The 19,186-nt window shown below is 39.1% G+C and overlaps 1 protein-coding gene across 8 annotated transcripts in view; it reads right to left on the bottom strand.

Moving 5' to 3' along the window:
- Positions 1 to 19,186, bottom strand: part of ptprt (protein tyrosine phosphatase receptor type T) — a 310,486-nt gene that overhangs the window by 201,948 nt on the left and 89,352 nt on the right. For all 8 annotated transcript variants that reach the window (XM_082534416.1, XM_082534409.1, XM_082534410.1 and 5 more), the window contains exon 8: positions 9,348 to 9,641. In XM_082534416.1, the coding sequence (XP_082390542.1) occupies positions 9,348 to 9,641 (294 nt within the window). The remainder of the gene's footprint in view (positions 1 to 9,347; positions 9,642 to 19,186) is intronic.

Below are 19,186 nucleotides of genomic sequence, written 5' to 3'. Positions count from 1 at the left end.
AGTGGAAATGGCGTGGAATTAAAAAACGCAAAGGCCACGAAATGGTCCCAGGTTCTACCAAGGGTTAAAGTGATTATTAGGTCTGTTGGTGAATCCTAATTTGAATGGCTGTAGATGATAACAAGAAGAGAAAGGTGAACACAGGAGGTGTGGCGACAAACACACACATGCATTCCAGCAGCCAGCAGGTTCTTGAACATCTGTCCTGCCTGCCTGTTTCAATCCTGTCACGCACAACACACACAAATGAGCACACATGGAGCACCCCATGAATGGTTGTGACAGCTAAACATTGCGCCACTAGCCCAGAAACACATGTTCCTTTCTACTATGCTTTCCACACAAACACAAAAAGAGTGACCACCGGCTCTGTTCCATTTCACTTCACGTCACTGGCTTCTCTTTCCCTTACACTGCATCCTTCTGTCTCTTTCTTCTCCTCCTCTCCATTTCTTCTGTGCTCCATATTTTTTTTTATTATCCTTTTTTTCTTGTTTTCTTTCTTTAACTCTCACCCTCTCTTCTCATCCTTTAGCACATTTTCTAGTTTCTGTTGTCCCCCCCCCCCTGCTTTGTTGATTTGCCACTGTCTCACTGCAGCTATTTTTATTTCACACGCAACATTTTTCCACCTAATCCTATCTCACTGTCTCCAATTCCTCTTGTGCCTCATCTTATTCCTACGTGAGAAATAGTTATCCCTTTTCACCTCGCAGCTGTACACCTGCTGAAAACAAGTGGCTACTTCTAAATGTACTGCAAGTACACACAGACAAACTGTTCTGAGATTTGAGCCTCTGTTCAATCTGAAGTTTTGTTTGAGCAAAATAGCAAAATAAAAATTTGAAGAGTGTGTATGTGGCATGTCTGCGAAAGGGCAGAGAGCTTTAGATGTGCATACCAGGAAGTTTGAGACAGGACAGGTGTGTATGTGTGTGTATGTAGACGATAGGTGGGCTGAGGGTGTCTCTTTGTGTTCACAAGAATAAACACAGTAGAGACCAGGAAATTCAGGTAACCTGTGTGATGATGTACTCCAAGGTAGGGCTGGGCCATATTATACCGTTCACGGTAATACCGGTATAATGTTAGGCAACGATAGGAAAATGAAATATCGCGATAGAATGAGTAAAACGCGCATGCGCAGTGCCTTTGTTTTCATACGCACATGGCCGATTGTTGAGTGAAACAGATGAACCAGAATTGGTTTGTAAAAATGGTGCAACTTCCGTGATGTGGAACTGGTTTGGTGTTTGTCCGTCAGATACACGACAAAGCACATTTTTTTGCAGAACATGCAAGCGGCCGTCGTTATTGTCGTATTTGTGGGACTAAGATGCTCTTAAATCTGGGAGTAATCTGGGTCCTAAACTCCGTATCTTCAGGTCAAACAACACTGCAGCATCACTGAGAGTTAAAAACTGTCTCAATTCTTTCATCTTTAATAAAACGATCAGCATTGCTGCTTAACCAGGTGAAACTATGAAGTTTAACTTCCAAGCATCCATGAAAACAAAATGTATTACATTTAACGGAGTTAGAAGTTAGCAGGAAGCTAGCGGAAGTTAGCTCGCTAGTTTCGCTAGTTACCTAAGCATGATATGGCATGTTCTGACTGAGAGATTTCTGGAAAAATTCAAACGCACAGCTCTGCTATCACGTCCAACATAAATGAAGACAGGAAACTAAACAGCAGTGACGTTTGTAGGGTTACTGAAGTTGGGCTAGCTGGTATATAATGATGTGCTACCTGATCGCTAGCGACACAGCTATGTTAGCATAACATAAACAGTGCTGGAGGACGAACACTAACACTTTTCCACTTATAAAAGTTAACGTTAAAGTTCCTGATAGTTAGAGACAAATGCAATCGCATGGCAGGATGCTGTAAACGGACCAAACTTCAGTCAGGAGAACAACTGAGATAATCCATCCACAATACAAGGTTAGTCATTAATATACTGCAACAACATGGGAATAGAGCAGCTGCCAGAGAATTCAACATTAATGAATCAATGGTACAGAAGTGGAGGAAGCAAGAAGAATGAGTTTAATAAAGTTTGATTTATCTGACTGCTTTGTTTCGCTTAATGTGCCTTATAATCCCGTGCACCTTATGGTCCGAAAAATACGTACTGCACACTGCAGTTTAATGTTGCAAAGCACCTCTTTTTAACTTCAGTGGATATTATACATGGTTATGCTCAGGATATGTCAGCCCATTTCTACTGGAAATGCCTTTTGGTTAAACTTTAAGCAAGGAATTTGCATTTGCACTGTTACATTTTTATAAAGGTTTTAATGTACATAAAAACCAGCTTCTTGTTTAAGTGAAAATAAATGGAAGGTTGTCTTTTTGCGCTAGTAATGTTGTGGAGTTGTATTTTGTCTCGCATCAATTATATCGTTGGTTATATCGTTATTGCAAATTTTCAAATATATATATCGTGATAAATATTTTTGGCCATATTGCCCTGCTCTACTCCAAGGCAAAGAAAGAATACAGATCTATTAGAGGTGTAGAGCTGGATTTGTAAAGGATGCTAAAAGGGAAAGAGAAGCAAAATAATAATAATAATCATTTTCTACAGTTCTTATTGTCAACAAAAGTCAATAAAACAAATACTCACTTCAAAGTCCATATATTATATCCCTCTGTGCCACAGAACCTCATTATTGTCCAAATAATTACATCCGCAAGCAACTCTTACTGCTGAGTGATATGTTCCTAGAATGAAATAAGGAACTATAACATAAACTAATGCATTCATTTTTTTCTTTTCAAAGATATTTCAAAGAGCCAGATTATAGGTGGACTTAAACATTGTAAACATTCACTGCTTTGCCCCCTGGTCCCTCAGGGAGATTTATTTCTCCCATATTTAGAGCAGCTATGTGAACTAATTTTATAGCCATGTGACATAAGAATCTATAAACAGCTAGAAAAAAAGATAATACAGGAGAACAAAACAGGGTGTATCAAAAAGAATCATCCGAATTCAAAAGGCCATAGTTTTTTGTTTTTTTAAGTAATAGACATAGAAGCTTGTGGTAAATTTTAAAATATCTTCTGAAAATAAAATTTTACACAAAACTTGTGTCCTCCTCCATACGATAGTCAAACTTGTCCCATACTATTGGGAGCATGTCTGGAGCCGCTGCAGCAATGCTGTTGTTATGCCGCTACTTCAACCATGTGAAACTCACTTTAAAATTAGAAGATTCATTTTGGTGTATTTCATTGCAACTTATGCTGTTTCTAATTGTTCTTCCACTACAGGGAGTGCAGAATTATTAGGCAAATGAGTATTTTGTCCACATCATCTTCTTCATGCATGTTGTCTTACTCCAAGCTGTATAGGCTCGAAAGCCTACTACCAATTAAGCATATTAGGTGATGTGCTTCTCTGTAATGAGAAGGGGTGTGGTCTAATGACATCAACACCCTATATCAGGTGTGCATAATTATTAGGCAACTTCCTTTCCTTTGGCAAAATGGGTCAAAAGAAGGACTTGACGGGCTCAGAAAAGTCAAAAATAGTGAGATATCTTGCAGAGGGATGCAGCAGTCTCAAAATTGCAAAGCTTCTGAAGCGTGATCATCGAACAATCAAGCGTTTCATTCAAAATAGTCAACAGGGTCGCAAGAAGCGTGTGGAAAAACCAAGGCGCAAAATAACTGCCCATGAACTGAGAAAAGTCAAGCGTGCAGCTGCCAAGATGCCACTTGGCACCAGTTTGGCCATATTTCAGAGCTGCAACATCACTGGAGTGCCCAAAAGCACAAGGTGTGCAATACTCAGAGACATGGCCAAGGTAAGAAAGGCTGAAAGACGACCACCACTGAACAAGACACACAAGCTGAAACGTCAAGACCGGGCCAAGAAATATCTCAAGACTGGTTTTTCTAAGGTTTTATGGACTGATGAAATGAGAGTGAGTCTTGATGGGCCAGATGGATGGGCCCGTGGCTGGATTGGTAAAGGGCAGAGAGCTCCAGTCCGACTCAGACGCCAGCAAGGTGGAGGTGGAGTACTGGTTTGGGCTGGTATCATCAAAGATGAGCCCACACAAATATATCAACAACAGTGATCACAAAACGGTGTATAACTGAACACAGTAGTGAGATCTTTAACCAGGTCTTCCCATTAACACCTGACCTGTCCAGAGGGTCAGTCAATGAGCTCGTCAATAGCTTCAATGCTAACATGTTAAATGTAATGGACACTATTGCTCCCATTAAGGTGAAGGTTATCTCTGGAAGGAAAAAGTCTCCATGGAGAAACTCCACACTGGTGAAAAATGAAAAAAGAGAGTGTAGGAAAGCTGAGCGCAGATGGAGAAAAACAAACCTCCAGGTTCATTATGACATTTATAAAGAGAAACTTCACAATTATAATTTACAACTGAGGAATGCAAGGAGGTCCTACTTCTCTGACATCATCACTAAAAACAGCCATAATGCTCGGGTCTTATTTTCTACAGTTGACAGGCTAACAAACCCCCCTGTGTCAGTGGCAGCTGAACTTCATTCGACCATGGCCTGCAATGACTTTGCCAAATTCTTCACTGAAAAAATCCAAAAAATTAGACAAGCAATTGGTACATCAACAGCAGATCCAGGATATGTACTGTGTCCACCAAAAAACTGTTTAAACACCATGAAACAGTTTCAACCTATTAACAGCAAAGACCTGGAGGACATCTTAGGTAAACTGAACTCCTCCTCCTGCTGTTTAGATGTCCTGCCAACAAGTTTTTTCAAAAAGGTCTCAAAGACTTTAGAGTCAGACCTGTTACAGATCGTCAACTTTTCTTTATTATCAGGTGTGTTTCCAGAATCACTAAAAACTGCTGTAATCAAACCTATACTGAAAAAGGACAATCTTGACAAGACACAAATGAACAACTACAGGCCGATCTCAAATCTCCCGTTTTTAAGTAAGATCATTGAAAAAGCAGTTTCTCAACAGCTCAGTTACTTCTTAAAACAGAATAATTGCTACGATGCCTTCCAGTCAGGTTTTAGACAGAACCACAGCACTGAAACCGCTCTGACCAAAGTGTTTAATGACATATGTCTGAATACAGACAGTGGAAAAATGTCAGTCCTAGTTTTACTGGATCTCAGTGCAGCATTTGATACAGTTGACCACAACATATTACTCAAACGACTGGAGAACTGGACAGGTCTTTCAGGAACTGTACTAAACTGGTTCAAAACATACGTAGAAAACAGGAAATACTTTGTATCAATAGGTAACTTCACATCTGAGCAGACAAGTATCACATGTGGAGTTCCCCAAGGTTCCATCTTGGGACCCCTTCTGTTTAACATCTACATGCTCCCACTGGCACAGATTATAAACAACAACAAAATAAACTATCACAGCTATGCAGATGACACACAAATATATATCACAATGTCACCAGGAGACCGAGGCCCTGTACAGGCTCTTGGTAAATGCATTGAGGAAATCAATGACTGGTTGTGCCACAATTTTCTCCAGCTAAACAAAAACAAAACTGAGGTAATAGTCTTTGGCGCCAAAGAAAAACGATTACAGGTCACCAGAGAACTTCAATCTATACATCTAAAAACCACAAACCAGGCGAGAAATTTGGGTGTAGTGATGGATGCAGACCTAAACTTAGAAAAACACATTAAGACAATAACAAAGTCAGCTTACTATCACCTCAAGAATATATCAAGGATAAAAGATCTGATGTCTCAACAGGACCTGGAAAAACTAGTCCATGCATTCATCTTTAGTAGGCTTGATTACTGTAACAGCATCTTTACAGGTCTACCTAAAAAATCAGTCAGACAACTACAGCTCATTCAGAACTCTGCTGCTCGAGTCCTCACTAAGACCAAAAAAGTGGACCACATCAGTCCAGCTCTGAGGTCTTTACACTGGCTGCCTGTCCGTCAGAGGATAGACTTTAAAGTTCTGATGCTGGCCTATAAAGCTCTGAATGGTTTAGGACCAAAATACATCAATGACCTCCTGACCCAGTATGAACCATCCAGATCCCTCAGGTCATCTGGATCCGGTCTTTTATCAGTTCCCAGAGTCAGAACCAGACACGGAGAAGCTGCATTCAGCTTTTATGCTCCTTATATCTGGAACAAACTCCCAGAAAGCCTCAGATCAGCTGAAACACTCAGTTTATTTAAATCCAGGTTGAAGACTCACCTGTTCTCAGCTGCATTTGAATAAAGCACCAAATCCACACTTTAAGCTTAAATTTCAAAACTTACATTTAACTACTGATTTTATCTACTGTTCTGATTTTATCTGTTTTGATTTTATATACTGTTGTTTGTTTGTTTGTTTGTTTGTTTGTTTGTTTGTTTGTTAATTAGTTAGTTAGTTTATTTGCTTGTTTTAATCAATTTTAAATCATGCTTTTTATTTGTTCTTGTTTCTAATGTCTCTGTAAAGCACTTTGAATCACCTTGTTGTTGAATTGTGCTATACAAATAAACTTGCCTTGCCTTGCCTTGCCTTGTGGGGCCTTTTCGGGTTGAGGATGGAGTCAAGCTCAACTCCCAGTCCTACTGCCAAGACACCTTCTTCAAGCAGTGGTCCATCATCAAATGTGAGATTTACAAGGAGGGAAAACAGTACACCTCTCTGAACAGTGTCTGGGAGGCTGTGGTTGCTGCTGCACGCAATGTTGATGGTGAACAGATCAAAACACTGACAGAATCCATGGATGGCAGGCTTTTGAGTGTCCTTGGCTATATTGGTCGCTATATTGGTGGCTATATTGGTCGCTGATTTGTTTTTGTTTTGTTTTTGAATGTCAGAAATGTATATTTGTGAATGTGGAGATGTTATATTGGTGTCACTGGTAAAAATAAATAATTGAAATGGGTATATATTTGTTTTTTGTTAAGTTGCCTAATAATTATGCACAGTAATAGTCACCTGCACACACAGATATCCCCCTAAAATAGCTAAAACTAAAAACAAACTAAAAACTACTTCCAAAAACATTCAGCTTTGATATTAATGAGTTTTTTGGGTTCATTTAGAACATGGTTGTTGTTCAATAATAACATTATTCCTCAAAAATACAACTTGCCTAATAATTCTGCACTCCCTATAGATGAGTAAATTTCACTCTGGCTGTGTAAAAACGTTCATAAACATTGTCTGTTGTGCATTTTCTAACTGGTATAGGTAGAGAATTTTATTTATTACAACATCCAAAAGCAAAAGAAAGAGTTAACATTTTTACTAGTAATTCTGCAAACTGGCATCTGCTGTATATATCAATTTGTAAAAGCACTCTTCAAACTGTAATTTAATATTAGCAAAGTCATCTCTCTGCATCATCACTGAGTATTGTAGCTGTGGATTCACAAACCTGAAAAAATCTGGATGATACGTTGAATAAGCATTTTCTCTGTAGATAGAAGGATAGAAGGTAAGGTCTATGCCTCGTTTAAAGAATTGGTTAGGCTCATATTCTACAAGCTAGTAAGCTATTTAGCTAGCAGGTTTGCACAATGAGTTCTTTATGAGAAAACATTTATGTGTAGGGCCCATAAGACCCCAGCGCCTCACCAGCTACTTGTGTTTCAATATGGGAGACAGAAAGTAAGAGTGAGAGATTGAAAGTGAGAGATAGATAAAGCAAGGAAGCAGGGAGAGAGACCAAAACAGAGACTGTAGTGTTAACACATAATTTTCACTTGCTGATTACCACAGAGTTAAGAAAAAAAGAAAAAACATGGGGTGGACTGAAGACCACAAATGCACAAACACAAACACATTGTGGTAGACACACAAGCATGTACACAATGCAGACATACTCACACACACAAACACAGAAAGATATGCACACAGTAGAGTTCACACGTTCTCACTCACACATAACACAGCAACCGCAAATACACAAAATTCCCATTCCAATTAAATTTAAGCATCTGCCAAGTTAATGCTCCAAAGTTTTGACAGAACTTGTAGCATAAACAACGAATGCCCCAAGGCACACACACTAGCTATGTATATTCCATCAAAAAAAAGTAGAAGCATTATTAAAGCATTTTCTCTTTCTCTCTCGCTCCCCTCTTTGAATGCAAGGTTAGATCCAGATCGAGCCCACTGTCTTTACAGAATAACACCTTCATCTTTTTGATCTCCTCTCACTCTTCATCATCATTTTGTCTTGTTCTCTCTAATTCTCATAAAATGAAGCCCTTGAGAAAAACAACTGAGACAGAATGGCAGAAGGAAGAAGGACATGGCAGAGAAGAAAGGGGGAGGCGTGAATAAAAGGGGAAAGTGTCAAAAACAGAAGAATTAAACATTAAAGGACAGAAGGGAAGAAGAGTTCAAAAAAACGACACCATAAAGTAAAACCCAAGTGATGAAAAAGGAGAAAGGGTGAAAAAACTCTAAAATGGGAGAAAGGAAGACAAGAAGGAAATGAAGTCAGGACAAAAGAGTGGAAAACATTGCAGAGAAAAGGAAATGAAAAGGACAGAAAAAAGTTAGAAGTGGGAAAATGAATTTAAGAATGAAAGAGAGTGGGAAGCAAGAATAGCGTCAGAAAATCAGAAGACTAAAGTAGTACAGTGAAAGCAACAAAAAAGGTCAAAAGGCCAAGATAGAACAAAGACAATTAGTTGCATGGCAAAATGCAAACACAGAGAAGTCCATAGGGAATGCTGGAATGGAGAATGATGGCTTCCTACTTGTTAAGTAAGAACACACTTAACACATACACACTGACACACACCTACACACACATAAGAGGCCATCAGAGATCTGATGGGCTGTCATTTTATCAAATGAACTGCCACTTATTGCGTCCTTACACCCCCGCTGGGATACTCATTATTGGCCATGATTGCCCCCACCTAACCTCTCCTACCTTCTTCCCTGCAAACTATGCACTCCAACATTTCTTCATCTCTGGGGCTTCTTCTTAACATGTCAATTATCATCAGCTTTGATTTGCGTTCTCTTCCCAAGAAGACGTAAAAGGAAACACTTTTTTCCTCATTTTTTCCTTCTTTGTTATCTTTCTCATCAGCCTTTTTTACCTCTCTGGCTCCAAATCATGCTGTCATCATATTCAGACCATAGTAAATCATTCTTATTATATTAGTGCTACCCAAGGATTAATGAGCTGAGTATATCAGTGGATCACAGTACAGTTGTCCAACAGAAATAAGACAAAACAGGATCAAGCAACTGCAAAGAGAGATTTCTAAATGAAATCTAAATTTTTAAAAATAACTGAGAAATAGGTAAAAAGGCAACATAAATGGGAAAATAATTAAACAAATAATTAAAGCAATAACAAAGAAAAAAGTGCTTACTTACCCGCACATTTGGTCCTGGTTACCAGTGGTGGACCTGGGGGTCCTGTTCCTCCCTCTCCAGGTCTGGAAAGCAGGACCTTGATCTCATATTCTACATCTGGGTCCAGATGCCACAGTTTATATGTAGGGGAGTCAACCACATGGGTCTCTACCCAGTTCCCTGAAGTGGTCCGGTACTCCACTTCCTTCAGGATTATTGGCCCATCACCAATGATGCTGTTGGCATTGGGTTTGATCCAAAGGTAAGTAGCACCAACAGAAAGAAGCTCAGGAGGTGCAATGGGAGTGGGTGGAGCTGTGAAATAAAGACAAAAATGTTTATTTGAGTGTAAAATCTTTCTCTTTTTTTAAATAAAATAATCAATAAATATTCTTCTGAATACATCAATAAAAGGTTTTGTAACCTGAAAAATTACACAGTCCCTGATAAGTCACACAGCAAACAGGAAAAAAATACATCACTTTCTTTTCACTTTAACTATATCTGCAGCTGCCCATATGGAAAAGATATATATAAATCTTATAAAGTTTGTATCTGTCTTGTATGAAACTTGTATGAAAAGCATACAAGAGTGAAAACACATATAAGATCCCTTGAAAAATTATATAATGAAACTTGTATGTTTTGTACTGTATACTTACTAAAAAAATAGATGAAAGTAATGAGAAAGTGGCCACTTTCATGAGTAAATCATATATGTTTTTACTATTTCTTTTCCATATGGGTGGCCTTATCATTTGTAATGCAGAATTACAGGATTTACTGCTGCCAAGAATTCCAGCTGTGTTCCAGTATTTAGTACAAAAAAAACTGAATGTCTCCAATCTTCTCTTTGGGTTTGAGGTGTAATTTTCAGAAATAACAATCTAAGACTTATATTTTCATTATATAGGCAAGTACTTTTTTCACACTTCAGTAGCAACTACAGACTATTTGGTCCATCCATCCATCCATCCATCCATCCATTATCTGAGACTCAACTTCTCACATCCTTTCACAGACACATGTTGTACCTTTAAGTGTACAAATCCATCAACTTTTAATGTAATATTTAAGAATTACTCTGCTGCTAACGTGCACTTTACCTTTTGCAGTGAAAATAGATACCATTAAAGCTAAACGAGACATTTGAGATGTCAAATTCTTTACTTGTAGTATTAATCCATCACTTTTTTGACACACTGCTGACAGCTACTTTGAAATAATGGCATCTGTCAAGCCTAAAAGCATGAAGTTTTATTGCTCTTTCCTTTTTTTTTTCTTCTTGTCCAAACCAAGTTCACATTTTATAGGCAATATCTTTTCAAAATGAAAGTAACCTCTGAAATGACACATGCAAGAAAAGTTCTAACCCATATGAAAAGAAGTCTAACTAAAAGCAGACCATTTGCTTTACTTGGAAAATACTATATATAATGGGGAAATTTAAATATTTGACAAAACGACTTTCACTAAAAGCATATAAAGTGCTAAAGTGCTGCTAAACACCAATGCCACAAGGGATTTTTCATACACACATGGTGAGTATGAGACCACGTAAATGATCTTCTGTTTTCAGGAAGAAGACATTAGGTATATGCAATCTACTGGAAATTTAATTATTTGAGAAAGACAAATTACATAGTAATATTAACTTTCAAAACAAAATGTGAAGGCACAGTAGTGTGACTCAACAACTGGCTCAGTTAAAGAGCAACAGGAGCAGATGGAAACAATGGCATGGAAATTAAATGGAGTATTTTTTACTGGCCCTCAGACAGTGCCGGTGAGAATTCTGTTCATCATTATGAACTATGGTAATTAGTATGGGCAGCTCCCACTTCTTAGAAGACCTCTATATCAGCACATTGAACTGCGGTCATGACCCACTTTTTAACGGAAGGATATGATGTGCCTGAGCTGCACTAGAAACAAGAGAATGCTGTCCAAGTGTGGATTAACTTCTTGTGTCCTTAAAATGTGAGTCATAATCACACTGTAATATTCTTTTAGGTAAAACAATAAAAATAAAAATCAGTTTCCTGGAGCTTTGTTGTGATACAGAATCGTTGGGGCATCTAAACATGGATCAGCTTGAAAGTTGATCAATGATTATTAAGATGGAGGCAATGATGCTCAGAAACACACACGTGCAAATAGAGGACCAACCAATTAAAGGTCTTTTCAAAATGAAGCTTCCTTACGCTACACAGTAATCTTCTGAAAACACTTGCAACTAAAAGAGTCATTTAAAGATTGAAGTTTGTGGTCTCTGAGAATGAATCTCTTTGCGATGGCAGGTGCTTCGTCAGTTGACAGCTCTGTTATGCTGGGTAAGAATAATGGTCCCTTTACTCCTGCAGTCTAAAAGCAAAAGTCCTGATTTCCCTCTCCAAGTTTTTTACTTTCCTCAAGGCTGCATTAGAATATGTATGGTGGCTGCGGGGCCGATGAATCAACTGTCAGTTACTGCATACTCATCCATCTCAACTATATGGAGGCTAAGTGTGTGTGTCTGAGTCTGTGTGTGTGTGCATTTGTGAGTGTAGGAGAGAGTGACAGACAATAAGCATCTCTGTGTATGCCTAAGAGAGGTTTAGTGTGCTTTGCATGTATTTGAATGCATGTGCTTCTGTCAAAATATTCCCCTTCTTGGCAAACAGAAACTTTGATTCTTGGGATAAAAAAATAATAATATTTTCCTTCACAAAATAGTGATACAGTGAAATAAAACCAATCATCACTACTGTATAAATCCCAAAAAATACATAAGAGTTTTGTTACAGTCTTTTGTCCAATGAACACAGTTTAAATGTCATTTCCCCCACTCAAAACTGGTCTCAATATGAAGGGAAAAATGTGCCATTGATGATGTTTCTGCAAACAATAGAGGTCCATTCAAACCATCTTTTGCAAAGTAAGAAACAGTCATCACATTATTGTAATGAAGTAACCAAATGCATGTTTCCTTTTCTCATCCAGTGTCATTTGACTGCCTGAATTTTGGTTACCAAATGGTCTGAAACAGCCACCCAACATTTTTTCAAGAAAAACACTATCTGTGTCTAAAGTCTGTCGGATTTTTGTCTGATCACAACCATTATCTCTCTGCCCCTTGATGTCAGCATTATAATATATGGTGCAGTGAAAATTGGTTTCTAGGTTAGTTAGTTCAGTACGATAAAAAATGGGCTCCAGAATGAGAAGTCATCAGTCAGTTTAAGCTGCCCTTGCTGGCTAGTTAGTTTTATTTCCTCTTGGCTTTCTTACTAATCTATCAGTTCTGTTTTTAGGATATTGCCTTTTTATCAACAGGTCATGTAAAACAATGATGTGGACAAGCTTTTTCTAGCTAGAAAATATACTGAGGAAGTATAGGTAACGTTCAAGGTACTACAGCTGTGTCCAGTTGCAGTAGTCATACAAAACTGGATGTTACTTTTCCCAGAACATTTTTAAGCGTAACTCACAGTAGGAAAATGGTCGCATCTACTTGAAAGGCTAGACAAATAATGCGAAAATTTTTGGGAGTATTGCACTAAATAAGGTAAACACGCCAAATCACTGACAACTACCTCTAAAAGAAGCTTGTCGACCTTTGCTACAAGTGCTTTAACACAGACCTAACTGTTCATTAACATCATTTATATTCAACAACTTCTCCTGATGTTACTCCACTGGAAGAAAGGCAAAATCAATCAATCACTCCCTGCTCCTTCTGTTTTCACCCACCATCTCTCCATTTCTCCCTCTGCCAGCTCATTTGCAGCAGAGAGTTACAGAGGCCACCCGGTGACATGCAACCTGGTACCCACGATGATATGGAGCGAACACACATTTTCAGAAACTCAGACACAGACGTTTGCTGATAAAAAATTGACTCTAGTACCTCTTGTACATATGCATGCAAATGCACCCACACAAATCAAAGCATGGGCCTGCATGTAAATACAAACAAATACATGACTGTACTTACACATACCGCAACTGGAACTGAATGATAAACCGGAGATACAAACACAATAACTTGTAAGAAGCACACACAAGCATTTCAGTACATGTAGACTATGTATTGCAAGCATATGCGGGGATCTCTAATGAATAAGAAAAACTACAAACATATTCTGATCGCTAATCAGCTTTAGCCTTCAAACTTGAATTCAAACAGTGATGTTAATGAACTGTGATAGGAGGGCGAGTGGAGGGCAGAAGAAAGCAGAAAGGTTTTTTGAGAGTAAGGGAGACAGGGAGCAAATAGGTAGAACCGCAAACCATGACTGGTGAGAGATTTTATCATATATTTAAATGAAAGTAAAAAAGAGAGAAAGCGAGGAAAGAATGGTAAATGGCCTGCATTTGTATAGCGCTTTTCTAGTCCCTAAGGACCCCAAAGCGCTTCACACTACATTCAGTCATTCACCCATTCACACACACATTCACACACTGGCGATGGCAAGCTACATTGTAGCCACAGCTGCCCTGGGGCACACTGACAGAGGCGAGGCTGCCGGACACTGGCGCCACCGGGCCCTCTGACCACCACCAGTAGGCAAACATGGGGTTAGTATCTTGCCCAAGGATATTTGGCATGCAGCCAGGAGGCAGCCTGGGATCGAACCACCGACCTTCTGATTAGTGGCTGACCTGCTCTGCCACCTGAGCTACAGCCACCCCCAGAAAGAAACACAATGAATGAATGTTGCCAAAATGGTGAGAGTGAACAATGCTTTTAAAAAGTAGCAGGACAAATGCTGCACCAGCGAGCTGAAAATCACTCTTGTGCAATCAGTACTCTGAAGAAATATTTGACATTGAGTTTTTTTTATGATTGGCAGACAGGCCCTTGTTAAAATTGTGTTACAACAGACTTCAAATGTAGCTCTTGTTAGTTAAATGACTTCTCTAAACCTGCACAAATTATATTTGCAGATAAGATAAGATAAGATAACCTTTATTAGTCCCACACGTGGGAAATTTGTTTTGTCACAGCAGGAAGTGGACAGTGCAAAAGTTATGACGCAAAAATTAGAATACAATAAGAATAAATACAGTACACAGCTGTACAGAATAGAATAAAATAATATACTATATACAGTAGAATAAAATAGAATAAAAATATACAATAAGATAAAAATAGAATACGAATGCTATATACAACTGAGTAAAAATACAACGATGCCAGAAAAGATTATTGCACTTAGTGTTATTGCACATGTGTGGATGTGTGTGTTTGTTCAGTTAAAGTCTTTGTTGTGGAGTCTGACAGCAGTGGGGAGGAAAGACCTGCGAAATCTCTCCGTCCCACACCGTGGGTGCCGCAGTCTCCCACTGAAGGAGCTGCTCAGTGCTGTCACAGTCTGCTGCATGGGGTGGAAGACGTTGTCCAACAGGGATGACAGCTTAGCCGCCATTCTCCTGTCACTCACCACCTCCACTGGGTCCAGAGGGCATCCTAGAACAGAGCTGGCCCTTCGGATCACCCTGTTCAGTCTCTTCCTGTCCCCAGCAGAGATGCTGCCGCCCCAGCAGACCACGCCATAAAAGATAGCAGAAGCCACCACAGAGTCATAGAAGGTCTTCAGGAGTGGGCCCTCCACCCCAAACGACCTGAGTCTCCGCAGCAGGTACAACCTGCTCTGCCCTTTCCTGTAGAGGGCGTCTGAGTTATGAGTCCAGTCCAGTCTGTTGTTCAGATGAACACCAAGGTACCTGTAGCTGTCCACAGCCTCATGTCCATACCCTGGATGTTCAGTGGTTGCAGTGGAGAATGCTTGTGCCTGCGGAAGTCTACCACCAGCTCCTTGGTTTTACTGGCGTTGATCTGGAGGTAGTTCAGCTGGCACCAGTCCACAAAGTCTTGAGTCAGTCCTCTGTACTCCTTGTCGTCCCCATCAGTGATGAGGCCGACTATTGCAGAGTCATCAGAGAACTTCTGCAGGAAGCACTGGGTGGAATTGTGGGAGAAGTCTGCAGTGTAGATGGTGAAGAGGAACGGAGCCAGAACCGTTCCCTGTGGGGCCCCCGTACTGCAGACGACCCTGTCCGACACACAGCCCTGAGTCCTCACATACTGTGGTCGGTCGGTGAGGTAGTCCAAAATCCAGGTAGTGAGGTGATGGTCCACTCCAGAGTTCTACAGCTTGTCCTTCAGAACCGAGGGAAGAATAGTGTTGAAGGCACTGGAGAAATCAAAGAACATGATTCTCACAGTGCTTCCAGCGGTCTCCAGGTGAGCGAGGGAACGATGTAGGAGGTGAATGACGGCATCATCCGCTCCAATGCCAGGCTGGTAGGCAAACTGAAGTGGGTCCAGTGATGAGCTTGTTAGGCGCCGAAGCTGAGCCAGGACTAACCGCTCCAGGGTCTTCATCAGGTGGGATGTCAGAGCCACCGGCCTGTAGCTGTTGAGGTCCTTGGGGCGTGAAGTCTTTGGCACTGGTACAACACAGGAGGTTTTCCAGAGCTGTGGGACTCTTCCCAACCTCAGGCTCAGGTTGAAGAGGTGCTCCATCACCCCACACAGTTGGTCCGCGCAGGACCTGACGACCCTCGAGCTGATGCCATCTGGGCCCGCTGCCTTCTTGCCATTAATCCTCCTCAGTTCCCTCCTAACCTGGGTGGTTGAGAGAGACAGGCTGGAGCCTTGTGTTGAGTGTGTATTGGATGCTGTTGTTGGGGGTGGGGAGGAGTGAGCAGGGTGAATAGAGGAGGTGTGAAGTGTCTGAGGTGTCAGAGGTGGAACAGCAGCAGTGGGGGTGGGTGAGTCTGCAGCCGATGTTGTAGACTGTCTCATGGTTGAATCAAATCTGTTGAAGAAATGATTCAGTTCATTTGCCCACCTCACATCCCTCCCAGGCAGAGAGTTCTGCTGTTTGTGGCCTGAGATGGTTCTGAGGCCTCTCCAGACTTCACCAACGTTGTTTTGCTGAAGCTGGTTCTCCATCTTCTGCCTGTAGCTCTCCTTCCCATTCCTTATCAGTCCCCTCAGCTCTCTCTGCACCCTTTTCAACTCCTCTTTGTCTCTGGATTTGAAGGCCCTCCTCTTCTGCTTTGCTTTTCACATTCATCGTTTTAGCCTTTTAAAAAACTCCCAAGACATAAAACATTGCATTACAAAGAAAAAAAATGCAGCAGCCAACAATAATTCTGTCATTCATATGGGAAACAGAACGTGTCTAAGGCACTCTGAATGCCTACAAGACTCAAAAATACATATAGAAACTAACAGTATATTTAACCTGACGGAATCTTTTTTTATTATTATTATTTCCTGCAGGTTAAGTTACCAAAAAGTTGATCTTATAACCAAATCTTGATATTTGAAAAATGCAGAAAGCTCACTGAAACTGTAAACAAATAATTGTAATAACAGCTTTTCAGGTGTTATAATGAGTCAGATTCTCTCCTACATGTTTCACTAACACCACAAACTGTATGCTAAATGGTTAAAAATGCTTTTCATCTACTGAAAGTTAGATATGAATATAAACAAGAGGAGAGAATAGGCCGTTTCCACTGAGCTCTTCCTGCAGAGCTCTGTTATGCCTCTGCAGAAGCCACATACCTACTGTAGTAAAAACAAACAGAAATTGGGATACAGCGGGCAAACAGCGCGTAACTCTGGGCCCATAAAGACCACTGTGTAAGTATTTATGTCTATGTTTTTGCAGCAGTCGCAGCCCCAAAAGGTTTTATCTTTTGTATTCTGGAGTCTTGTTGTCTGAAGACTCATCGTGCCTCATGTTACTACACCCTGCGAGAACAAAGTATATGGATCTACTTTTTACTACACTGTATTATAATCCCAGCATGGTGTTTAAAGACAAATAAGCTAAAAACAAAAGACCTTAAGTAATGTTCTTTGTACAGTGGAAAAAAAAATGTCCTTGCGTGTGCTAAGTCTGCTTTACTTATTGTAGTTTTTATTAGTGTGCACACCAAAAAGCATTGGCTGTTTCTGTGTGTGTGTTTGCATTGTAGAGATTTTTCTGTCTATAATAGATTCTCTCCATTATTAAGACCTCAAGGTCATTTATACTAGACTTTCTCAAAATGTCCAATTGGTATTCAGAAAATCAAAAGCCTACATAGTTTCTATTTTCTAATTTTAAGAGAGAGATTAAAAGATTACACATATATACTAGCCCTACTAGTCTTTTAACTAATGGATATTTAGAAAAATAATCTCAAAATTGAATTTTTCAGTAGATGAATTTTTGACACACCCGCTGGTAGCAAAAAAATAAAATAAAATCTTTGAGAAACTTTAGGTGAACATTTCATAAAAGGAGAAAACTGTAGACATTTTTCATGTCTATAGTGGTCTTGACCCTTTTAGCTAGGTAGGAAAAAAAGACACATTAAGTTTCCATTTGTATGCACCACAGTCATGAAACAGCATATGCACCTGCATGACAATGACATAAGTGCTCACTTTCTGCCCTCCCATTTCAACACGTACGTATATATATATATATATATATATATATATATATATATATATATATATATATATGTGTATATATATATATATATATATATATATATATATGTGTATATATATATATATATATATATATATATATATATATATATATATATATATATATACATATATATATACATATATATATATATACATATATATATATATACATATACATATATATATATATATATATATATATATATATATATATATATATATATATATATATATATATATATATACACATATATATATATATATATACACATATATATATATAAAATATATGTTGCTCAGCCATGTTCTTGGAAAGTGAAAGGTTATAAGATTGCAAACGTGTGTGTGTGTGTGTACAGTGGGTGAAAGACTGTAAAAGAGTGATATTAGGCTTCAGCCCACCAGAGGAGAGAAAATATATCACCCCAGTGGTGGAAAAGATGGAAAAATCTGTTGCACCAAAAATGACAGTCACTCTGCCAAAATCTGTTTTTCTCCCATTTCAACAGTGGAGCAAGAAGGAGTAATGACAGTCAAGATGATAACAGACTTTTCTTTTCTTTTGTCCATGAACTGCTTCCTCTCTCTCTATCTGGCCCGTTTATATGGGTTTTCTTTCCTTTTAATAATCCATGCAGAATAAAATCCCCAAAAATGAACTTTATCAAGTAGCTATTAAATAAGCTGGAGTTGTCTTTTATTTACAAAAATCTGAATATGTTGTTAAAGGATATGTTTTGAACAATGTGAAAGTTTGAAAAGACAACTTTCTTTTCTCTCTTTCCCCATATTAGTGATTTTTTTTTCACTTTTTGCTTAATCTCCTTGTAAATTGTTGTCTTATCAGTAATACACTGCAGGTCCATTTCGCAGCTCCTTGAACTTCATCTCAGTTCATCTCACATAGCAAAGATAAGACACACGTACACACTCACATGCGCACAGAATAGCATAATTCAGATATGATAAGATCAACAGAATTTGCCAAGTGTTAATGATAACTGCCACATGGCAGCTTTTTGAGTGGAACAAATTTATATTGGATAGTTTTTTAGTATTTCAAACTTCTCTATCTCTGATTTCCAGGTTCATCGTTCAGTGTTTCTAGAACACTGAGCACCACTCTTTAAAGTGATGTAATTTTGTCAACCAACACTTTTTTTTCTTTGAAACAGCACTGTAATTATGCAAATTGCAGAGATATTTCACAAGAGCTGGTGTCACTTCTAACCTCTAATTTAAGCGAGCTGAAGAACACTGCAAAGACACCAATTCATTTTCCTTATCATTTAAAGATCAACAGGCAGGGGTTTACTGATGACAGTTATCAGACTATGCAGCTGAAATATCAAGGGACTCTGTTTGTTGCTCCTGT

The sequence above is a fragment of the Aulonocara stuartgranti genome (assembly GCF_965226115.1).
Source record: "Aulonocara stuartgranti genome assembly, chromosome: 5".
In the NCBI taxonomy this organism is placed as follows: domain Eukaryota; kingdom Metazoa; phylum Chordata; class Actinopteri; order Cichliformes; family Cichlidae; genus Aulonocara; species Aulonocara stuartgranti.
The sequence above is the reverse complement of the archived record's forward strand: the minus strand, read 5'-3'. Positions and strand labels throughout refer to the sequence as shown.